The sequence below is a fragment of the Anolis sagrei genome, chromosome 4 (genome assembly GCF_037176765.1).
Source record: "Anolis sagrei isolate rAnoSag1 chromosome 4, rAnoSag1.mat, whole genome shotgun sequence".
NCBI lineage: Eukaryota > Metazoa > Chordata > Lepidosauria > Squamata > Dactyloidae > Anolis > Anolis sagrei.
This window is the reverse complement of record NC_090024.1, coordinates 16,132,553-16,158,295: the sequence shown is the minus strand read 5'-3', so window position 1 is coordinate 16,158,295 and position 25,743 is coordinate 16,132,553. Positions and strand designations below refer to the sequence as shown.

At 40.5% G+C, this 25,743-nt stretch overlaps 1 protein-coding gene across 3 annotated transcripts in view; it reads right to left on the bottom strand.

The window, feature by feature from the left end:
- Positions 1 to 25,743, bottom strand: part of KCNQ3 (potassium voltage-gated channel subfamily Q member 3) — a 182,266-nt gene that overhangs the window by 36,953 nt on the left and 119,570 nt on the right. For all 3 annotated transcript variants that reach the window (XM_060775884.2, XM_060775885.2, XM_067467280.1), the window contains exons 2-3: positions 895 to 985; positions 26 to 152 (exon numbers count right to left, since the gene is read on the bottom strand). In XM_060775884.2, the coding sequence (XP_060631867.2) occupies positions 26 to 152; positions 895 to 985 (218 nt within the window). The remainder of the gene's footprint in view (positions 1 to 25; positions 153 to 894; positions 986 to 25,743) is intronic.

Below are 25,743 nucleotides of genomic sequence, written 5' to 3'. Positions count from 1 at the left end.
GAGCAAAAGGAAAGGTTCTACTTACCCAACATACACAGTGGTTTCCTGGCAAACTTCAGCCTCCCTCTCCAGCCTTTGTACCGACAACAGCAACCAGCAGCCCAAATTCTTAAGGCAAATTCTGCTCCAAAGATGAAAATTGCAAAAGTTTCCTACATAATAAACAAAGGGATGAGTCACAAAAGTGGGAAGAGATCTATCAACAAGTAGCAAAAATCTTAAACCTTTGAAATAATTTCTTGGAAGAAGAACATTTGCAGAGAACAATATTCTAAAAGTCACGGTCAATCTCCAGCCTCAAGTTACATCTCTTATTAAAGACTTCAATGAGCCATTGTTTTGTTTCATTTCATTTCTTTTTATTATCAGGATATGTTAAGAACTATACGATTTTTACTCAACTAAGGGCATATTCTTCCTTGGCTCATATTCATCCCTTTTCACTTGCTGTTCCAAATTCCTAAAACTGCCTCCCCGAAGGTTTGCTAACTTCCCCCATGCTTTTAAAGTCATGTTTAAAGTCATGTTTTGCAAAGCTTTGGGTATTTTAGTTTAATATTGTTTAAGGTGATTATATATGTGTCACTTTACCCTCACACAAAAATTTTTTCATTTTCTCTGAACTAGATATAGGCAAGAGAAACAATATTTCCAATGCCCACCTCTTCCCAGCGAAATGTGGGTGACTGTTTGCACTCTGATGTGACTTGGAAAAAGACACAGAGTCTCAGGACAGAGTTTGGGACATCCACTTCTCAGATTTATAGTGTATTATAAGTTCCTTGAAGGCAGATTCCTGTAGTTTTGCACTAATGGGGCTTTGATCTTCTTCCTCCAAATTTAATCCCTCTCCTCTCACCTTCCTATATCTCTTTCTCCACTATATGTACTCACCAAAAGCAACAGCCACTTTTCCGATGCCTTTTCATAATCTTTGAATGTGGTCAGCACAGCTAAAATCAAGCACCCCAGGACAATCAGAAACCTAGAAGAAGACATAAGGAAGAAAAGAGAGCATCAGTAGATGATCATTCTTCATGCAGTGGTCATTTTGTGTCCCACTACCACCACCATAAAATAATCAGGTTACATTGTGGAGGCCCAGGCAGTTGGCATTAACCCAAAGAACAATGAGCAACATTTCAAGAAGTAGCCACACACCACATTTTGTCCCACTCTCAGAAGTATCTCAGACCCAGTGGAGTCTACTGGTTTGGGTGCTGCCCAAGATCTACTGGAATCAAGTCATGGAAACTCACTAGTTAACTTTGGGCAAGCAACAATTTCTTAGCAATAGCATCTTGTGGAAACTTACTGGCAGTGCATGGGGTGTGGATCCAAAATTAATAAGAATATCAGCCCTGGCCTTGTCTTACACAACTGGCGAGTATGCTTGCCCTGTTTGGAACAAGTCTGTTCACATGCAGCAGGTGACCATAGCATTGAACAAAACATGCAGAATAATCACATGATGTCTCAAACCTACACCTGTTGATAAACTCTACAAGCTAGCTGGCATTGCACCCCTCTTGATGTGTGAAGTTGCTGCTAACTGTGAAAGAAATAAGGCTGAACACTGAGAAAGCCACCCACTGCATGGCTATCAGCCCCCTCCCAGTAGATTCAAATCAAGGAAAGCTTCATGAGAACCACCACTACTCTTAATATTCCCCCAGCAAAAGCAAGAGTATCCCTCTGGGCAGCTAAACCAGGCAATTCCAACTGGCTGCCCCCCCCCCCCCCAAAACCAAGGGGCAAACCAAGAATGTACAACTTGGAATCATAAAAACATAGAATCAAAGAGTTGGAAGAGACCTCATGGGCCATCCAGTCCAACCCCCTGCCAAGAACCAGGAATATTGCATTCTAATCACCCCTGACAGATGGCCATCCAGCCCCTGTTTAAAAGCTTCCAAAGAAGGAGCCTCTACCACACTCCGGGGCAGAGAGTTCCACTGCTGAATGGCTCTCACAATCAGGAAGTTCTTCCTCATGTTCAGATGGAATCTCCTCTCTTGTAGTTTGAAGCCATTGTTCCGCGTCCTAGTCTCCAAGGAAGCAGAAAACAAGCTTGCTCCCTCCTCCCTGTGGCTTCCTCTCACATATTTATACATGACTATCATGTCTCCTCTCAGCCTTCTCTTCTTCAGGCTAAACATGCCCAGCTCCTTAAGCTGCTCCTCATAGGGCTTGTTCTCCAGACCCTTGATCATTTTAGTCGCCCTCCTCTGGACACATTCCAGCTTGTCAATATCTCTCTTCAATTGTGGTGCCCAGAATTGGACACAATATTCCAGGTGTGGTCTAACCAGAGCAGAATAGAGGGGTAGCATTACTTCCCTAGATCTAGACACTATGCTCCTATTAATGCAGGCCAAAATCCCATTGGCTTTTTTTGCCACCACATCACATTGTTGGCTCATGTTTAACTTGTTGTCCACGAGGACTCCAAGATCTTTTTCACACGTACTGCTCTAGAGCCAGGCACCCCCCATTCTATATCTTTGCATTTCGTTTTTCCTGCCAAAGTGGAGTATCTTGCATTTGTCACTGTTAAACTTCATTTTGTCCAGGAAGTCCCTGAACAGGCTCAGAAATGGAGTGGGCAGATCAAAAACAACCTGTCAAAATGGCATTACCTACAAGAATTCTCCACCTTGTTCGACTGCAGAGCAGAACAAACAACTCCACATCTATACGCTTGTCCATGACACCTTGCCTCATGTACAGAGGAAGAATGGTTTAAAGCTATAGACAATGCACTCGTTGTTGCCTGTTTTTGGTCAAAAGGTATTTAGCTACTTGTGCTCCTTCTATTTTTATCAGTTTTATACATATGTATATAATGCTTTTGACACAAAATAAATAAAAACTTTCTTATCTTTCTTAACTTTCTTAGCTTTCTTCTCTTTCTTAACTTTCTTATAGGAAACCTTGCCAAGAAAACCCCATAATACAGTCACCAAGAACCAGAGTGAACTTGAGACACATAATAATAAACCAAGTATCTAGATGCTCCATTGTTTGCATTAGTTAACAGCAATCACTAAAGCAACCAGGTGGGATATTTTTTGTTGACTGGGAGAAATTATTTGCTTGACATACATTTTAAGTCACAGGATGCAACAAATCAGGGAATTAAGCATAAATGGGTGAACAGGGACTGGAAATGGGCTAAATGCTCCTTGTGGCCATACAACTGAGTCATGTTTCCCTATGACTCACCATCAAGACAGAAAAGATTCACCCTGACCTAGTTTATATAATCAGCTGAAAGCATTTATTCAGTGGAACCTTTCAGATGTAACTATGGCAAAAGGGTGTTGCATTTTCAAAACTAGAATAGCTGGGATCAACAGATACCCCCTAAATAAATATCTAAAAATTTGAGTAGGCTCATGTACAGCATTTCAGAAAGTCTTGACCCAATTCCAAGGATAATATTTCTGAACTAACATATATTCATTAACTATCATATTCTGAATGGACATGTATATCTAGGTTTTTTTTTAAAAAAAAGAAACTACTTCTTTAGCATTAAATAAAATATTATCCCTGCCATTAATGTGCTACAGGTAAATTTTACAGGTAAATATTATTGCCAGGAAATGTCCAATCTATTTGCCTCCAAGGAAATGGGAAATCGTTGCTCCTGTTCAGTGTTTGATTATTTGTTTACGTCTATTACAACAGGCTGTGCTTTTTATTTAATTTTAGCTGTTAAGTCATAATTCATATTCATATATTGCATTGCTAATTTTTTTTAGTTACGGATGTATTGTTGCAGCACCCAGGCATTGAATGTTTGCCTTTAATGTTTGGAAGCCATCCTGAGTTCCTCCGAGGAGACAGAGTGGAATATAAATAAAGTTTTATGATACCAGCAATATAACTCAAACAGGCTAATCTCTAGTATAAGTTCCACTATGTAAATGATTGGCATTTTTTGCCCAATAAGGATGCTCACATTCAGTTCAAGCTGTATAGTTCTTGCGATCCAAGCATGCATGAATGTATATTACACATAGTGCCTGGTTTCACATGCACTTAGATGGGCATCATGCATTTTGCTGATGTTTTTTTGTTTTGGCTCAGTTGGGCAAAATTGCCATTACTTTTCTTTGAATCACAGTAGAACAATGTGTGTGCACGCAGTGAATTGGCACTGCATGGTAATATCACTTTCATATGACTTTAGCTGTCATGGTGGTATTGCATGAATGTGTGTGTGTGTGTCAGGAGTGATTTGAGAAATAGCAAATTGCTTCTGGTGTGAGAGAATTGGCCATCTGTAAGTACGTTGCCCAGGGACGCCCGTATGTTTTGATGTTTTACCATCCTTGTGGGAGGCTTCTCTTATGTCCCTACATGAAGAGCTGGAGCTGACAGAGGGAGCTCATTGGCACTCTCCCCAGATTCAAACCTCCAACCTGTCTGGCACAAGGCTTTAGCCCATTGGGCATCATAGATTCCTCGCATGAAATAGTGGAATCTGTAATTGGGAATAATCAGGTTCTCCAGTTCTTCTACTGCAAATCCCAACAGCCTGAGCCACATTTGCCAGTCATATAGTGGGATAAAACTGTTATTACTACATGATACAGAAATGCAGGACATAATCAAGGACAATCTTTTATTTTGCAGCAAAAATGACCTTTTTCATGCATTCGCAACCCTTTCCGGACTATAGAAAAAGAACAATGTATTTTGTTGCAATTGCTGGAGCTCTATGCCACATGGGCTCTCCTGAACATCCATTCATTTGTAAACATTTGCGGTTGAAAAACAGGAACTGAATGTGTCCAAAGGCAATGGGAACATTTTCCAAGTCTCCTCGTGACCCTGGAGGATATTTTTTTCTAAAGGATTTCAGAATTTAAACTGTACACTGTGCAGAAAATTACAGATATATAACAGATAAATAAAAGCAAGATTTTGATTTATCAGCCAGTCAAAATTATTCCAAAATGTAATCCTATTCTGATTCTCCTATGTAATATTGTGTGCAATCTTTCCATGTTCACTCCACTGAAGAAAGAGTACTGTGCTTTGGCCACAAGAAGGCAGCAAATATCTATGCTCTGAAGGGATAAAGTGGGCTTTGTGTACTATCCATTTCAACCTAGAGAAAGAACTAAAGCTAACCTTATCCTTCTTTATGCTGTTTCTTAAAAAAAAACAGACCTAGGAACCCTCGTTGTCCTCACAATCTATCAATGCCACATCTCCTTAACGTAGAGCTCTCAAGATAGAATCGCTATTGTGGGAATAGCATTTAGCACCCGAGAGAGCTCTTTTTAAAGTTTAGGCTCAAACCCAGAATTATCACTGATATTCACCTGAACTGAGAATAGTTCCCTGAAAGACAAGAAAATAAAAAATGAGAGGGGTGGTTTAACTTTAGAAACCAGTGGCAATGACTCTGGGACATTTGGTTAATGGAGAAACTTGCCAATAACACCAGACGGTTGGATGAGGAACTCAGCTAGCATTCAGTGATAAATCATTTCCTCTCACAGAATATGTCAACACTAATGTGCAATGTATATAACTCCCACCACAACATCTGGAACTATTAAAAGATATCATTGATGAGACCACAGCCCTGACAGTTACATTATACTTTCTGATGCATAAACTGTCTTTGTACAAAAAAGTGATTCATTTATTTATTGTGTAACCATATCCACAATTTATTTCTGTTTATGTTTTATTACGGTTTTTTATTGATAAAAGCCAATAAATTGCTAAGAAAATTGTATGCTACTGAATCTGCCAAAGCTAGAAATGGGGATGTAATGGAGTGTCATGGGGATGTAATGGAGTGTCATGTTCCAGCTAGTGGGAAACAATGGGGATGTAATGGAGTGTCATGTTCCAGCTTAACCAGAGACATTCCCTTTTAAGATTGTGAACCCAAAAGAAAGGAGGAAGAATTTGGGATGTGGGGGAGAAGCGGCTATTAGATATAGGGAGTCTTCAACTGAGTCCGGGTACTGGTTGGTAGTGCAAGTCATATCATCTATGGGTTCTCTCCATGGTCCTGAAAGTTCTACATCTGTTTTTCTGCTTTCAAGGATTCTGATCTGAATTTGAACCCTGCCTGTTTGTTTCACTCAACACCTACCTTTACTCAAACTGCACCTTCCTTAGCTGTGCTTTGTGAGAAATGAGAAACATTCACTCTCAAGTTTTGTAGCTAACACTAGCTTTGTTGAGCCAAGTCATATTGTCATCTTGAGGAGTGAGCAGGGTTGTTTTCCAGCTACTCCAAAGACCATGGGCACATATATATTGACCATATATATCAACCCACAAAATGCATTGTGTGCATTCACTGTAACACAGCCCTTTCTCACATTAAGAAAAGTCCTGGGATGTTCCAGGGCTCATCTGTTTTGGGAGCCAGAATAAACAGTTGTGCTGTTGGCTTTTTTTTTTTTTTTTTTTTTAGATATAGCTGTTTACATCACCAAATCATCATAATCCCACTTCCTCCAGGCTTGGACACTCCAAGCCTGGAGTGGCCATTTACCTTGCTCTATCATTCTAGGTTCTGTAGTGCCTACAGGCATGAAAACAGTAGTGTTCATTTCTCAGTGCCTGTAATGATATTAGCCAGAATAATGAAACAATTAGGGAAGGAAAGGAGGAAGGAGGGGATGATAGCTCCTTTCCCCCACCTCACTCCCATAATGTTTGTGCCCAGTGTTTACCGCAAAATCCAGAACAATGGAGACACAGTGATGATCCAGTGGTGTTGACCCATTTCTGGCACCACTGGGCAATCCAGTTTTGGGGCCAGTTTGAGGTCATGCAGTGAAGACATCCACCTCAGGCATGTGGCTGGGGGGGGGGGGCTTGAGGGGCTTCAGCCCCCACCCCCCGAAATTTTCATGATGGTTCGCAAAAAGGCCTTACTGGTGCATTATTTAAACTGTTATATTTATTCATATCATGATCTGATCACCATACTCAATATATCCCATATGTATGGGGGTATTGGGGTAATGATACAAAAGGTTTGCTAGGCTAGACCCTATTTCACTCAGACTCAGCCCCCCCCCCCCCGAAACTCAGCCCCCCCCAAACCCTCCCCCCCAAAAAAATTTTTAGCCCCCCCCCCCCCCCAAAAAAAAAAAAAGAAATCCTGGCTACGGGCCTGATCCACCTGCATGGCTCAGCTGCTGGCCATGCAGACCATGGTAATGCTGATCTGGAGTACCCCACTCTGGATCAGCATTGACATTTCTGGCCTGTGGAGATGACCCCTAGGACATGGAGCAATTGATTCAAATCCCTAGAGAGGAGATTCCATTTAAACTGTAGGAAGAATTGTGATGGCAAGAATTGTTCCACAGTGGAGTGTGCTGCCTTGGAGTGTGGTGGTATCCCCTTCTCTGGAGCTTTTTGGACAGAGACTGCATAGCCCCTTTTGGAATGCATTGATTATGAAATCCTGCATGACAGGAGGCTGGACTGGATGGTCTCTTCCAAGACACTGATTCTATTTTTCTAAATGCCATTTCAGGGGAACATATTAGCCAGCAGGTTGCCATCATTATCTCTCACATTATTTAAGTACAAGAAAGGGTTTGTCTCAATCCCTCAATTACCAATGTTCATTTCTGCATGGCAAGAGGTTAAACTGGATGGCCCTTGTGATCTTTTCCAACACTATGATTCCATTATGTGAGTACGGGCTATTTTCTACTGCAGGACTTTGGATGGATTTTTGATGGTTCACAGACCAAAGCTATCTGTGCCATTTTCTAAAACAAACACTAAATGTAGCTTCACAGTTGATGAACATCAAATGCACATCCTTTGATTTCTCATCACTAGGGGACAGGGATTGAATCAGCTGTCTGGAGAACCATTGCACCTGACATAATATGCAACCTCTGTCTGGGTTGTTCTGATCCAAAATGGCTCATCTACCACTCCCAATCATTGCTGGATGCTGCTGTCATCAAAGGTCAAACACAGACAAGCATGAGTTTGTCTACTAATATGCCATCTTCTACAAAAAGGAGCTGAAACAAATCTGGACTTTGGTTTCAGGGCACAAACACAGAAACCATTTGAATGTAATCAATTTAAGGACACATCTATCTATATATATAAAATGCTCTGTGCATAATGAGTACCTTAAAAACAAAAGAACCAATGAACAAAATCACACCAAATTTGGCAACAAAACATCTCGCAACACAAGGAGTGACCATCACTCAAAAAATTATGATTTTGTCATTTGAGAGTTGTAGTTGCTGGGATTTATAGTTCACCTACAATAAAAGAGCATTCTGAACTCCATCAACGATGAAATTGAACCAAACTGGACACATGGAACTGCCATGACCAACAGAAAATACTGGAAGGATTTGGCAGACATTGACCTTGAGTTTGGGAGTTGTAGTTCACCTACATCCAGAGAGCACTGTGGACTCAAACAATGATGGATCTGGACCTAACTTGGCACAAGCACTCCTTACGCCCCAATATGAACACAGATGGAGTTTGAGGGAAATAGACCTTGACATTTGGGAGTTGTAGTCACTGGGATTCACAGTTCACCTACTATCAAAGAGCATTCTGAACCCCACGAATGACAGAATCGGGGCAAACTTCCCACACAGAACCCCCATGACCAATAGAAAATACTTAAGGCCACCCAGTCCAACTCCCTTCAGCAGAGTAAGAAAACATAATCAAAGCCCTCCTGACAGAGAGCAATCCAGCCAGAGATATAGATAGATAATATATATGATTCACACACACATATATGACAGATATAGTATCATAGATTTGAAAGGGACTCCTAAAGAAGGACAATGATATGTTTCATGTTTCAGAGTAGGCAAACTAGACAATCTCTACTTCAATACCGACAAAGAAACAACAAGAAATACTATTTACCCACAAGCAAAAGAAATTATATATATATCAGAAACCAACACTTTCTCTTTGTTTTTCAGATCACCAGACTGGGCCACAGCAATGCGTGGCAGGGGACAGCTAGTACTTTGTAATTTTGGATCTGACCCAAGATCACAGGCATAACAACACTTCTGCTTGGAAACTACTTTTTTAAATCACAGTTCCTAGAATTCCCGAGCAACTGGCTGGTGGATTCTGGAGTTATAGTAACCCTGGTGGGGAAGTACATTTCCAGGCACTGCCAAAGTCGAATATTGCCCATCAGCTTCCAACCTGCTCTACCTGTTTTATTTATAAACAAACTACTATTACAAGACACCATTAGTATCCAACTCTCTATGCCTGAGGGAAGAGGAAACATGAATCTAAAGAAGATAGTTTTTTCATTCTGCAGAACAGAAAGAGCACAGTGAAGCCAGTTTTGCTTCTGCTTATACACACATCCCACACGCTTCCCCAAGTGTTTCCAAAAATTCCTTTCCCCCCAATGTGTTAGTTGCAAAAACCTGTATGGACATAAATAAATCAATATGGACACCACAGGCAATGACAGCTTTCTCAGATGCCTTTTACCACCCATTACTCATGGAAATTTAGTCACATGGTTGGCAGCAGCTTCCAAAAACAAGGACAGACCTGATAACAAAAAAGAAAAACTTCCTCCCTCCAAATAACCAAAAATAACATGCATGTAATAAAAATACAAGGTATATAAATCATTTAAAAACATAGACTCTATCAATAAAGTTGAATGCACAAAATTATGAATTTGTGCCAAAACATAAAATGAACAAGCCAACCAAGTGAGGAGTCCAAATTTACAAAGGGAAAAATAATAGTTTTTTCTAGAGAAAGCTCGAATCTCTGAAATGTTGAAAGCAAGTAAGGAATGGGTTGTCATTTCAGTTGTTGTTATGTGCTTTCAAACTGACTGTCAGCAACTCTATCACAGGATTTTCTTAGTAAGATTCCTCTAAATCTGAAAGTGCATGACTTGCCCAATATCATCCAATGGGTTTTCATGGCCAAATGTAGACTTGCACTCTGTTCTACAGGATTCCTTGTCCAGCACTCAAAGCACATATATTTTTCCAGTACTATCTCAATATAAAAATGACATGCTCTTGAATAAAGAACAGCCAAACCTACATAGCTTTGGTTATTTTCTCACTGAGTTTATATAAGTTCACATAGGAAAGTCAGGTTTGTGATGGACAATCTAGTACTTTGAAAGAATAACCTGGGTTTGGGTTTTTATTTGTTTCAGACGCTGACTTTCAGGGTCTTGTTTTCTTAAATTTATATTTGTTTTGAGAGAGCCTTTTTCTTAGTATTCCCTGTCAGCATCACCCAATATCTTTGGGCACCCTATTAGGGCCTGAAAACTTTGATTTCTGTCTTCTTTGACCTTCTCGTGTCCTATCTGCTTGAACTGATTGAAGAGAAGCAGTAAATAGTTGCAAAACTGCCATTGTTTTCACACTCCCACAGCATGCCAGTGAAACTTTGTTCCCAAGGAATTTTATGAAGGTCAGAATGAGAGATGGACATACATTTCATAGAATCATAGAATCAAAGAGTTGGAAGAGACCTCATGGGCCATCTAGTCCAACCCCCTGCCAAGAAGCAGGAATATTGCAGCCAAATCACCCCTGACAGATGGCCATCCAGCCTGTTTAAAAGCTTCCAAAGAAGGAGCCTCCATCACACTCCATTTCTATCAGATTGCCATGCAGATGTATGCAAAGAAAAATCTTCACCTGGAGGACACTTTGATTGTTGGCCTTGTGTTGTACCTATATATTGTGCCTCAGATTCTGAATTTTGTATGAAACATGTTAGTTAGGGCTGGGCTGTAGCACAGCTGGTTAATTGTCAGCAGCAATAGATCACTGCCAACCAGTAAGTGGCAAGTTCGAGGCCTGACTCAGATTGAGCACCCAACTGTTAAGCCTAGCTTTGGTAAGGTAAAGGTTGTCCCCTGACATCAAGTCCAGTCATGTCTGACTTTGGGGTGTGGTGCTCATCTCCATTTCTAAGCCGAAGAGCCAGCGTTGTCCATAGACACCTCCAAGGTCATGTGGCCAGCATGACCGCATGGAGCGCCGTTACCTTCCCGCCGGGGCAGTACCTATTGATCTACTCACATTTGCATGTTTTCGAACTGCTAGGTTGGCAGAAGCTAGGGCTGACAGCGGAAACTCACGCCACTCCCTGGAATCAAACCTGCGACCTTTTGGTCAACAAGCTCAGCAGCTCAGTGCTTTAACCCACTGCGCCACCAGACCTAGCTTACTGCACCCATAAGCAGTTCAAAAACAGTTCAGCTGTGAGTAGAGAAATTAGGTACCATTTAAAGTGGGGAAGTATTTTATGACACCATAAAATGCTAACGGTTAAAGAACAAGTTAGAAATATGATCAAATGACTTGACATCATAGTGGATGATGCAGCAGCACCCTCCTTGGCCAGAATCGAGCATAACCTCCAGGCGCCGAAGTTGGAAATGTTAAAAATAACTCTTTGTATATGTCTGTCTTGTATGTTTTAAAACAGCATTGAATGTTTGCCATGTATGTGTGCATTGTTATCCACCCTGAATCCCCTTTGGGGTGAGAAGGGCGGAATATAAACACTTTAAATAAATAATAATAATTAATAGTACCCCATTGCTTCTGGATTTAGAGAGTGGCTACCTTAGTACATTTGAACTGGAGCAAAAATGGGCCCCAGACACAAGCACATGCATTTCTCCAAGTTAATTAATTAATCTGTTTAATATTCATACTATACTATTTCTATCTTAGCTCATATCGAAAGGTTCCAAGGTAGTGCACAGTTAAAGTAAATTGACCGATTTTTCCTTTAACAATTAAGAGATGAAAAATTAATATGAATATATTATTTAACAGACTAAAAGCAGCCGAAACAGTTCAATCCATGGTTTCATTTAAGCCCCAAAGGCTTTGGTAAAACATGCACACACACACTATTTTTTATTCAGCAGTGGAATGACACCAGCATTTGGTTCAACCAGACCTTTCAGTCAGAGGTGGCCCTAGGTAATTTTCAATGGTAAGCAAACAGTATTTTGCCCCCCACCCCCACCCCAACCAATCACTGATATATATTTTTTTGTTTGTCGTGGGAGTTCTGTGTGCCATATTTGGTTCAATTCCATCATTGGTGGAGTTCAGAATGCTCTTTGATTGTAGGTGAACTATACATCCCAGTAACTACATCTCGCATATGTCAAGGTCTATTTTCCCCCCAAGAGCGCCCCTGGGCAAAATCAACTATACTGCAAATGCTTACTTTGCGTAATGGGTTGAGCTGCCCCTGCTTTCAGTTGAGGTTTTTCTATAGCTGGGATGCTAATGCAGAGAAGACCCCCCTCAGTTCTTGTATCCTCCTCAAATCCTCCCAGGAGGGGGTTTTAAGGCAGTAGTGATTCTATGTTAGCTCTCTTGAACCCACCTATCTTAAAATGGATGTCAGCAATGACTCTTTTTCTCCAATCCTGTGGTCTAGTGAAGTTCAGGGCTGTTTACTCAAAGAACTAGCCCTGAACTTGACTTGACTTTCTTTAAAAATGTTGAAGATTTCTATACTGTAATCTCATAAGTATCTTGCATTTGTCCCTGTTGAACTTCATTTTGTTAGTTTTAGAACAATGGGGCAAAACTATCAAAATGAAGAATTGGGGATGCCTGGCTTGACAGCAGCACATGTGAAAAAGATCTTGGAGTCCTTGTGGACAACAAGTTAAACATGAGCCAATAATGTCATGTGGTGGTTGAAAAAGCCAATGGCATTTTGGCCTGCATAAATAGGAGTATAGTGTCTAGATCCAGGAAAGTCATACTAGATCTCTATTCTACCTTGGTCAGACCACACCTGGAATCACACTGTGTCCAATTTTGGGCACCACAATTGAAGAGAGATATTGACAAACTGGAATTTGTCCAGAGGAAGGCAACTAAATTGATCAAGGGTCTGGAGAACAAGCCCTATGAGGAGTATCTTAAAGACCTGGCCATGTTTAGCCTTCAGAAGAGAAGGCTGAGAGAAGACATGATGAGGGCCATGTATAAATATGTGAGGGGAAGTCATAGGGAGGATGGAGCAAGTTTGTTTTCTGCTGCCCTGGAGACTAGGATGTGGAACAATGGCTTCAAACTACAGGAAAGGAGATTCCATCCGAACATTTGGAAGAACTTCCTAACTGTGAGAGCTGTTCAGCAGTGGAACTCTCTGCTCCAGACTGCGGTAGAGGCTCCTTCTTTGCAGGATTTTAAACAGAGGCTGAATGGACATCTGTCAGGGGTGCTTTGAATGCAATTTTCCTGCTTCCTGGAAGAAAAGGGTTGGACTGGATGGCCCACAAGGTCTCTCCCAACTTTATTATTTTAAGTATCATTGTGTGAAATGGCATCCTAGGACTTAGAATAACAGAGCCAAAGAATTGGAAAAGACTTCAAGGACCATCCAGTTCAGCCCCTTACATGCAGGAAAACACAATCAAAACACTCCCAACAGATGACCATACAGCACCTGTTTCAAAACCTCCAAAGAATAAAGTGGGGGAAAGTCACAAGGAGGGAACATTTCTTTATGTTTCCTGCATTGTTTCATATGAATGTAATATGTCTATGAGTGATCATAATAAATGAAAAACAACTCTCTCTGTGTGTGTGTGTGTGTGTGTGTGTGTGTGTGTGTATGTGTGTGTGTGTGCGTGTGCGTGCTTGATATAGGTATTTAATTCCCTGCAACCATGCACAATAGGAGAAATGCTCTGAATAGGCAGGATTAGTTTGAATATACATGTGTTATTGTGATAATTTTGTGCTTATGTTGTTTTGTTAATTTTATGTTATGCTGTTAACTTTGTATGTTTCGATGATGTTACTTGGAAACCGCTCTGAGTCCCCCTTGGGAAGATAGAGCGGTATATAAATAAAGTATTATTATTATTATTATTATTATTATTATTATTATTATATAAATATTTAAGAGACTACTAACATGGTGGACCACCAAAGCTTTTGATAACTACGTAGCTGCTTTACAGGAAGAAAAAGTATGGGAACTTCTAGTTTAACTTCATTTGCAGCTCTGTACCATGCCTGCACTCGCTAATTATTCATTTCTGAAGGAGTGCATGCAAAGCAGATGATTCACCCCCTTCCTGAAGGTGAACTTTGGATTAGCAACATGCTGGTCTTCACGTCAACGGAACTCTGATTTATACTTCAGGACCATAACACCGTGTATTGTACTTGTGTAAAAAACATCTTCCATTCAATACTTCCGTTAGCAATTAATCAGCATCAAAGGAGATGGAACAACCATCCGTAAACACGCAATATTTTAGAGGAAGTTGAAAACCGAAATCTTTGTAGGAGACTATCAGCTTTTCCCAGAGCTGCTTTGATGATATGCTTGAAACATTTTGCCAGGTTCGACAACAATGAATTTTGACAGGATATACGATGCTTCCATTCACTCAACTGACATGTTAATATCTCAATGCGGCATTCTTCCTGTTCAATTTGACATTCACAAATCTAGACTGTTTTATCAAACTTCCAGCAGTGAGTCTTATTGCAGCACACTAGGCTGCTTATTAATTTTATACTCTTAAATTCTCCCTAAATCAAGTTTGTCACTTACAAAGGAACAGGGAGTTGGGAATGTGAAAATGAAGGCAGAGAATGAATAGAGATGACTAGCAGGGAGTAAATTAGCACACTTTGAATGTATTACTTGGTTAGTCAGTCTTCGATAGTGTGCTACTACAAAGCAAAGCAGATTATACAAAGATCTCTTGATCTCAGAGTGTCAAATGGATTCCTTCTCCTTCAAATGTATCTTTCTGGATCCTAGAATCCATTATTGGCATGCCAAAAGAGGCTTAGAATAGGGCAGGGACTTTAAATTCACTGCTAGCTTAGTCTGTTGGTCTTCTGGGGCGGATAACTATGGTGAGTTATATCTACCAAGATTTATTAAGTGGGCACAGCAAAATGATAATGGCGTCTCTGGCATCTAAAATCTGATAGGCGGTGAAGCAGTTGAGCTCTGGCTCTAACAACATAATTACTTGGACTGTGGACCTACCCTGTGTAATACAGAGTAGTGGGCCAGGCCATGGCACAGATGGTTAATCACCAGCTACAATAGATCACTGTTGAATGGAAGGTTTGAAGCCTGAGTCAGACTGACCACCCAACTGTTAAACCTAGCTTACTGTCCATCTAACCAGTTTGAAAACTGCTGAGCTGAGAGTAGAGAAATTAGGGATTGCTTAAAGCGGGGAGATATTTTACAACACCATAACAATGCCAGAGGTCAAAGAGCAAGAAGGAAATATAATCAAAATGACTCAGCATCATAATAGATGAAGCAACAGCTCCCCCCGTGGCGGGAATCGAGCATAACCTCCAGGCACTGAAGTCAAAAATACCTCTATCTGTCTGTTTGTATGTCTAGAAAATGGCATTGAATGTTTGCCATGTTTGTGTGCATTTTGATCTGCCCTCAGTCCTCTTTGGGGTGAAAAGGGCAGAATATAAATACTGTAAATAAATAAAATAAATAAATAATACTCCCATTTCTTAGATGGGGTGAGAAGGGCGGAATATAAATACCTGGGAATGAGAAGGGTGGAATATAAATACTGAAAATAAATAAATAAATAATGCTCCCAGTTCGTAGATGGCACTGTGTCAATAACAGACAAATAAGCACAATAAAGAACATGTGAAAATCTTAGCACAATCTTGCAGATGCCCCGGCTAAAAAGCTAGAAGGAACTCCAAGGGTCACTTCATCCAACTCTTACTATGCAAGAATATACAAGTAAAGTGCTCATGAGAGACAGCCATCCAACCTCTGTTTAAAGACCTCCAAAGAAAGAGACCTCCACTGTTCTCCAAGATAGTCTACTCCACTGCCCAAGCATTCCCAGTGAAGTTTTCCTAATGTTTAAGTGGAACATTTTCTTCAAATTTGAATCCATTGGTTCTTAGTCAGTTTCCTGGAGCATCACAAAATAACCCTGGTCTGTCTTCTACATGGCATCCCTTCAGATATCTAAAGATAGCTATCATGTCACCTTTCAGTCTTTTCTTCTCCAAGCTAAACATCCCAAACTCCCAAAACTATTTCTGACAGGATATTGGTCACCCTCCCCTGGACACTTCCCAGACTGTCCTTTGTGAACCATGACACCCAAAAATAAACACTGTATTCCAGATAAGGTTTGACCAAAGAAGAATAGAATGAGCTTATAACCTCTATTGATTTGGACACTATTTCTGTTTATGAAGCATAGAATTGCTTTGGGCTTTTTTTGGCAGCCACATCACACTGTTGACTCATGGTTAGCTTAGTTCTCCTAAGACTCTAGATCCTTTTCATTTGTACTGTTGCAAAACCAAGGGTCTTCCATCCTATATTTGTGCATTTCATTTTTCCTGCCTAAATGTACTAGCTTACATTATCATCCCTGTTGAATTTCCTGAGGAACATTGCCAAAAGCCTTGCCAAAAATACAGATATACCACATTCCCTTGATATACTACTCTTGTAACTCTATTATAGAAAAGAGAGAAGATTGGTCTGGCATCACTTGTTTTCGAGAAACACACTGGCTCTCGATGATTACAGCCTTCCTTTCTAAGTCCTCGAAGACTGTTTAATGATCTCTTCTAGAACCATTCCTAGTATTAATGTCAAACTGACTGGTTGTCAGGCCCTCTTTTTTCCCCTCCTTGATAATTTGTTCTCTTCTAGTCAGTTTATCTAGTACATCCACAAAATGTTGCCTTATACCAAATCATACCAGTAGTAGTTATCTTTAAATGTTCTTAAATATTAAGCTGTCATGTAAAGGATGGAGCAAGCTTCTGTTCTGTTACATTGTTGTATGCCAACCAATTCAATCAAATGTCAAGAACAGAGACTGCATTAAGAAAAACATGGGAAGAGCTGTTCAGCATTAGAATAGCTGACCTCGAAAAATAGCAGACGCACCATCATTGAAGGTTTTTTAAATTAATATCTATCAAGGCTGATATAGCTACTTGAGTCTCCTTGTGGAGAGAAAAAAGTAGGGTATAAACAACAACAGCAACACTGGATTCTGCCAGGAAGTTGGATAAGAGGGCCCTTGTGGTATTGTATAGTATTCACAGAATCATAGCATGTTGAAAGAGACCCAAGGCCCAACTAATTCAAAACCATGCCAAGCAGGAACACACAATCAAAGCACTTCCAACAGATGGCCATCCAGCCACTGCTTAAAAATTTCCAGAGAAAGAGACACCACCATGTTCCAAGGTAGCATATTGCACTGTCAGGAAATTCATCCTAATGTTGAGGTGGAATCTCTTTTCCAGCCACACTGGCACAATGGGTCAAACCGTTGTACTGCTGAACTGCTGACCTGAGGTTGGCAGTTTGAGTCCATGAGATAGGGTGAGCTGCCATCTGTCAGCACCAGTTCCTGCCAACCGAACAGTTCGAAAACATGCAAATGTGAGTAGATAAATTGGTACCACTTTGGTGGGAAAAGGCAAAAGGGCATTCCAAGCAATCTTGCCAGCCGCACAACCAGGAGGTGACAACTCAGGTTCCTTGGCTTGAAAATGGAGAAATGCACCTCCCCAGGGCCAGATATGTGCACCGCCTCCAGAAGCTGGAAATGAAAGGAGAAGCCTCTGCCTTTGTTTGTGTGTTTCTGTCTCACTGTATATGATTGTAAAAGCATTGAATGTTTGCCTATGTATGTAAATGCTGTAATCCACTCTAAGACTCCTAAGGGAGAAGGGCAGAATATAAATAAAGTGAATTATTATTATTTTCCTGCAACAAACTGGCTCCATCTTTCACATGGCATCCTTTCTACCCTTTTTAAATACTGTCATTTGAAACATGCACCAGAGTGTACTGCTATGGATGACCTACAACATGCCCCTGGATTCTTCCATGTCATGCTGGGTTTCCATGGCAGGCACACAGGATTCCTTTGTTGACAAGACTAAATCGAAAGATTTCCCTAGAGGCTTTTTTTCTTTTCAAAACTATGGGCTGGATTGGGAGGGGAAATCCACTGTAAGCCAAATATAAAGTGGAAATTGCTCAGCACTATTTACATCTTTCTTTGCAATGAAACAGACACTGCACGGAAAATCATGATGACAGAAGAAGGCCTCAGATCAGAGTGGGAAAACTGCAGCCTGCGGTACAGATGGAAATGATATTCGCCATTGTTTGCTGGTTGAAAAATTGATTTCTTAACACACAAGAAACCTATTTGTAAAGGATAAGATAATAAGAGAAAACCAAGTTGATTAAACCAATATTTTGTATCCTGAAGCCTTTCATTTAAAAAAAATCTGTGCAAAAGGTGCTTTTTTATACAATAATTTTGTGGAGTTGTGAAAAATGACTGTTTTTCAGAGATCCATGTGTGTTTTGAACAAAATTCCTGTTTCTTTCGCAAAATAATCCCAAAAACAAACCCAAGCAGCTAACTAGCACAAACACCCTTTTTTGTTCAAGATTGCTGTTTACAGCTCAAGATTTTTGCTGTGCAAGATTTTTCTGCAAGACTCTTGAAATGCAGGCTTAACGTTTTGTGCATGAATGAGAAATCTGGCACCAAAATACACAACATGTGATTGTCTAGAAATACTAGGAATTTTGTGCAAAAATCCAAATATTTCTATGAAGAATAATTTAGTGAAATATTCTGGGATATGTGCATTCCAGACAAGAATTGTTAAGATGTATGCAAGGAGAAAATTGTGGAAACTCTTCTTCCTCTCTGCATCCCCTAAATTCTTCTCTGCGTCCCTCAATGTTTTTAAACAGAGGGCCAGGTGACAGTCCCTCAAACTATTGGAGGGCCGGATTATTATTTGAAAAAAAAGAATGAATTCCTATGCACACTACACATATTTTATTCGTAGTTCAAAAAACACTTTAAAACAACACAATAATTAAAATAAAGAACAATTTTAACAAATATAGAATTATTAGTATTTCAATGGGAAGTGTGGGCCTACTTTTGGCTGATGAGATAAGATTGTTGTTGTTGTTGTTGTGTGCTTTCAAGTCATTTCAGACTTAGGTTGACCCTGAGCAAGGGCCGGGTAAATGACCTTGGAGGGCCGCATCTGCCCCCGGGCCTTAGTTTGAGGACCCCTGCCCTAAAGTATCCCCCAAATACCTTCTTTGTTTTATCCCAGTCCAAATCAAGACCTGGAGGCATGTTTCATCATTTCTGGTGGGCCATATTTCCTGAAATATAGCCAAGGTAGAAGGCATCAATGAGTTAATGCCTAAGGGTTTGGGAGAGGATTGATGCCAGTTTTTGTATGTTTAGGATGGACTTTTGAGTGGAAATCATCCAAAATTGCTTAAAATGAAAAGGGTGGGATTTGAGCATTCAGGAGACACTGTGACAAGATCTCTGGACTGCATATGTCCACACCTCCTTCACTACGCCTGACTTAAATACAATGTTTCTCCACATCTGAGGTCCAGATGGTTTTAGATTTTAATTTCTGTTGTCTCGATCATCCTGCTCAATGGCTGAGGTAATAGTAGATTCCAGCCAGCAACATCTGATGGTATGAGCTGTTTGGTAGTGGGATATGCTGCAATGAGGTGTGGTGGAATCACCTTCTCTGGAGGCTTTTAAACATAAGTTGGATGGCCTTTTGTCAAGAGTGCTTTGGTTTTACATCCCTTCACTGCAGAATGGACTGGGTGGCTCTTGTGATCTCTTCCAAGTATCATCTGGAGATCCAAGGTTGGTAAAAGCTCCCTTAAAATCATCCCAAACCACCCTTACTCCCACTGAGTTCATGTAGGAGTTGATGGCTCCGTTTCCTCGGCTCGCCAGATATGAGCTAGAGACGAGTTCTTTGGAAGACGCTGACAGATCTTCAAGAAGAACAGGATGTACTAAGCTGCAGTGGGTGTTTCTCTGCTGCTCAGTTTAGCCCAATCTGTCAGGATTTTTCTTGGGGAAAAAACAGTTGTTCAAGCAGGCTTCTGTCATGTGTTCCATATAGTATTATCACCTCTAAATGAGGGAGTGTAAAGTTCTCCTTTCTAAATCTCTATGCCAAAAAAGTATTTTATTTTTTACTGCAAAAGAGGAATGTAGACATAGAAAGAATAAAAGGAATACATGTCCCCAAAGTAGGATTCCTATTATTAATATTAAGTCCCAACCATTTAGCGTCTCCTCATCCAGAGTCCCTACTTCTGCCTGAAGAGAACACTGAGGCTCTACAGATGTCTTTTAACCCCCAGAAACTGTTACCATTATTCATGCTGGCTGAAGTTTCTGGGATTAGAAATTCAAAATGCCCACATGAGTCCCAAAGTATAAGTACTCTTCAAGAACTCTGAAGTTTTCAAAGACTTTCTTATAATGGGGGAAAATTGCTTAAGATTATGCAAAATTGCAAAAAATTACTCACTGCATCCTTTGAGAATGAAATTAGCAAAGAATTACATCCCCTACTTCAAACTCAATTAGCAAATGACACAAGCAAACGCTTTTATCATATAAACTGCTAGCTCACTCTGTAGTTTATTATTTCAGGTCTATTCAGTATCTCTAGAGATGAAAGGAATTTCCATCACAATCTCACATTTCCACTGTAGAATGAATGCGGATTGTCGTCACTTTCAGGCCCCTTCTACACATGCATTAAAACCCAAGAGTAAGCGGGTTAAAAGGGGGTGACCACACAATGTTTAGCCAAAGCTTAGGAGGAATAAGGAAGAATTGGGCTAAGGGCTGGAAAACAGGTGTTTAAAGGGTGCCCTTTAAACCTGATCCTTCATGAGAATCATGCACCTTTCCATGCCTGTGTATCCCAGCAGGCATGGAAAACATGTGGTTTCCTTCAATCTCCCCAAACATTGACAGAGGTGGCTAAGAAAAACACAAAAGAAAAGTGAATAAAACTCTCTCAAATTCTGTCTTTTACACTTTGTAATGATAAACAGAGCTTGAACTAACAATTGGGGGAAGACAGAGATCAGAGGGATGTTTTTTTAAAAAATTGCTCTGTTATGTACTGGACCTCATATGAACATGTGCATATCCCTGGAGTAAATTTTTAAAAACTTCCATCGGATGTCTCCTGTCTGCCCTCCATTTTAATCCACTTCAAAAACCAGCTCTGAGGACAGCAGGGAACCATGCAGCGGGACTGATAGATCTTTGTTTGGACTCACTTTGAGGTCCCGCATTTTAAAAACCCACTTCTTTGTCCCACATTTTGGCACTGTCTGGAAGTACCCTAATTGTCCTGGCTCACTGCTATGGAATCCCAGGATTTACAAGGTTTCAACCTTCTCTACCAAAGAGTGCTGGTATCTCACCGAACTACAAATTCCAGGATTCCATAGTGTTAAGCAACGTAAGTTACAGTACTGTCAAACAGCATTCATTCTACAGTGTGGATGCACCTTCAATGTTTTGTGCATTTGTGCATGAACTACTACAAAGCCCTTAACGGTTTGGGACCTGCCTACCTGCGTGACCGCATCTCCGTCTATGAACCCGCACACTCTCTTTGTTCATCCGGAAAGACCCTGCTCTTCCAAAGAGTGCTGGTATCTCACCTGCGTCACCTGCGTCACAAGCGCAGCTGGTGGGGATGAAGGACAGGACCTTTTCTGTGATAGCCCCCCGACTTTGGAACTCCCTCCCCAAGAACATTAGACAAACCCCTACGTTGGAAGTCTTTAGGACGAGCTTGAAGACCTGGCTATTCCGGTGTGCTTTTCCAGAATAGGAAAACCCCAGTAAAACATCCCAAAAGCACTTTATTAGAGATTAAGATTGTCCGCACATTGCACCTATCCAAAAATCCTTATATATCATTCAGCATACTCAGCACTTTTTAAATCTGTACCCATTACATTTGCCCGGCCTAGTTTTTATTGCATCACGGTGTGCTGTTTTTATTGTTTACTGTTATTGCTTTTAATGTTTTTGATTTGCTTTTGGTTTATATGTCATTGTTATATTGTTGTTTTGTTGTGGCCTTGGCCTTTGTAAGCCGCATCGAGTCCTTCAGGAGATGCTAGCGGGGTACAAATAAAGATAATAATAATAATAATAATAATAATAATAATAATACTCTTTATTCTGGAAATTTCAAACCATTCTTAAACAGATCAACCAACTTAATGGCCCCATCTACACTGCCATTTATTGCAGTTTCATGATGCTGTTTAACTGCATTGAACTGCTTCATATGGCCGTGTAGATCAGGTGATTACATCCAGATAGAAGAGTAGCATTAGAAGATTTTGGCTTGCTCAACAAATATCCTATATTATCAATGTCTGACTTTTAGTGAGAGGGAGATTTTTATCACTAGCACCCAAGGAAATTTTAGGAATGATGGTGGTTCATTGGGAAGTTCTATTACTATTCATTCACTCTGGGAAACTCTCTCCCCGCCCCGTGGAATGTTTGAAAATAAGAATCCCATTGAGGTCCATACATTGCTTATTCAACGGTGATCTTTCAGGTCATGCAGGCTACTTATACTGTTTCCTCTTTGGATCATATCTCTGCATTGCTTTTCAAGAGTACAAGACTTAGAAGAAAATACTATATTTTAAGACATGGTCCCTAACAATACATCCAATGAAGCACATCCAGAAATCTTCATAGCGCAAATAAACAACACCATTAACCTCCCCTACCCTTCACTGCAATAGCTGCAGTCACTGCTCCTAAAATATATCTACTTTCTTTTCCCAGAGTCTGGGCAAAAGACAATATTGAAGACTATGATTCATGCCAATTACTCAGCCCCATTTCTCCAGGCCATGGGCCACACTGTGATGTCACCGTTTAGAGGACAGATGAGTTACATCAGCTTCTCCTTTGGGCTGGTATGATGTGACGGACACAGCAATAAGCTTGCGAGCATCCAGCAAGGCACAACAATCTAATTTGTACTTCATGGGTCCCTGAACAATTCCAGGAGTTATCTAAAATCGATGCCAGCTAGCAGAACAATCCTATGCATCTTAACAGGCGAGGAGTGGGCAAATTTTCAAGCGCAAGTACATACCATGAGTTGTGCATTTTCTGCACAGAAAAGAAATTCAGAGCAAAATCCATATGCAAATTCTGCACAGAATAAGTGCTGAGTTATAACATTTATCACTGATTCAATGCTCATACTCAATCCATTCCTCATTGTTTTCCTTCCCTCCTTCTTTCATACAATACAAGTTGTGAAAAATCCAATGCCAATATAAACACATTTAAGGTACGCCTACACTGTAGAATTAATGCAGTTTGACAGCAATGACTCAATGCAATGGAATCATGGGAGCTGTAGTTTTATGGGAGCTGCCTTTAGCTTTCTCTGCCAAAGAGTGTTGGTGCCTCACCAAACTACAAACCTCAGGATTTCATAGCGTCGAGTCATGGCAAAACTTAAGTGGAGTCAAACCGCATTCATTCTACAATGTAGATGCACAACAGGTTCCTCATTAGTTGTGAAAAAGCTCTCAAAAGACTGTCAAATTAAGAAAAAAATGATTTCATCTAATCTGTCATGATGGCTTTAAAAAAAACCTGCCCCATTTTGGAAATGAGAAAATCAGAGTCCGCCTGCCTGGATTCTTCCTTTCGGTTTCAACATCAAGTTTTCTTTGAAAAGCACCCAAACAGCACTCTAAAGCTCCAAAAATAGTGTGAACACATTAGCCATAACCTCAAGGAAGAGAATGGACTCTGTTGACACAGATAGTTGTCAATATTGTTAGCCTTCTGCGGGATTGACAAAGCATACTCTGGTTTCTCTTCAGATCGTATAAATCTTTTGCCTTTTACCCCTTTTACAAAGCAAAGCAGCAGCCAGGCAATGAGTTGCTGCTTTACAGACTGACTCCAGAGAAAACAAACATTTAAACATCCAAAAGTGTTTTTGTTTTCATTCACATGCCCTAGACAGCTCTACACAGAAGATAAATTGTGGCCCATCCTTGTGGTCTGCGGACAGACATCAGGCAATGGATGCCATACAGGATTTTTATTTCCCTTGAACGAGGGGTGGAAGATTCAGACTTGCCAATAACAAGGGATGTTTTTATGATGGACCTTAAAATAGCATTAGTTTCAGACAGGGATGGGCAAAGTGAAGCCCGTAGACCATATTAAGATTGCTGGAGTGAAAACTGGAAATGTAAAAGAGAGAAATTCAGTAGAACAAGGTAACAAACGACACTTACTGAAATTCCTTATTCTGCTCAACCATTAAAGGGACAGATGACAAGTTGAGTTTTCACTCTGACAACCTGAAGCTGTGATCCCAGTGTGGACACAATCATATCCCCTACACAAAGGAGATTCCATCTGAACATTAGGAAGAACTTCCTGACTGTGAGAGGTGTTCAGCAGTGGAACTCTCTGCCCCGGAGTGTGATGGAGGCTCCTTCTTTGGAAGCTTTTAAACAGAGGCTGGATGGCCATCTGTCAGGAGTGCTTTGAATGCAATATTCCTGCTTCTTGGTAGTACCTATTGATCTACTCACATTTGCATGTTTTCAAACTACTAAGTTGGCAGAAGCTGGGGCTAACAGTGGGAGCTCACTCCTGCTCCCCGGATTCGAACTACCAAGCTTTCAGTCAGCAAGTTCAGCAGCTCAATGGTTTAACTCACTGCGCCACCAGGTGACCCCTAGTCATTTAGACCTACTCCTGAATACATGTGTATACAGGGTTGTAGTTTGAACCCTCCCCAACTCTAATCACTTCCATCTTCATGCTGAAACATGGGTGGGAACATTTGGACCTCTCATCTCACCCATCTGGGGCTCCAAAATTGTCACAGTCCATCCTCCATATCACCATGCCTGGGTGGTATCATAGTTTTTGTGTGGGATTTTCCCAACTCTCAGCAGTCAAAATGCTCCCCTATGGCTTATGGGCAGCAAGAGCTTAAAGCTCACATAGACTGGTATTTCTGGCCTTACCCTTTGGCCTTACCCACTACTACAAGAATTTCTCTAAAATTGGATATGGAATTTAGCTTGAAAGAGCATTCCCATACTTTGATTTCAAGTATAGTGGCTATTTTTTTCCATGCATAAATGCAACACATTAATGACTTGTTCTTTGCCTACATGTCAAGATTTTGGTATTGAAAACATACTTAAATGGAGCCATATGTTCTATTAGGCCCTTTGGGTCACATTTTATAAATATGCATTCTTTTGAGAAAAACTTGGATTGAACTGCACTTTGACATTTATTGCTTCCACCATTCCTCCAACCTAAATTTTTAGACTGATTTTTGAGGCTTTGGGTTTGGGGCTTTGCCCATATATGACTTGAATAAAAAACATGACACATATTCATGACACTCACAAATTATCTGTGACTTTGAAATACCATCCAGTGCAATAAACATGCTTTTGACCCAAAGTGCTTTGGATTTCAGGTTATTTTTGAATTTTGGAATATTTGTATTTCCATATACATACATTATGAACTATCTTCGAGACATGAGGCAAGTCTAAACACAACATTCGTAAGTGTATAAACACCTCATACACATATTTCTGCACATTATTTTTAATAATTTTGTGTATGAAACAAAGCTTATGCACAGTAAACCATCTAATACAGCCTTTCTCAATCTGGGGGTCGGAATCCCTGGCGGGGTTGCGAGGGAGTGTCAGAGGGGTTGCCAAAGGCCATCAGAAAACCCAGTAGTTTCTGTTGGTCATGGGGGT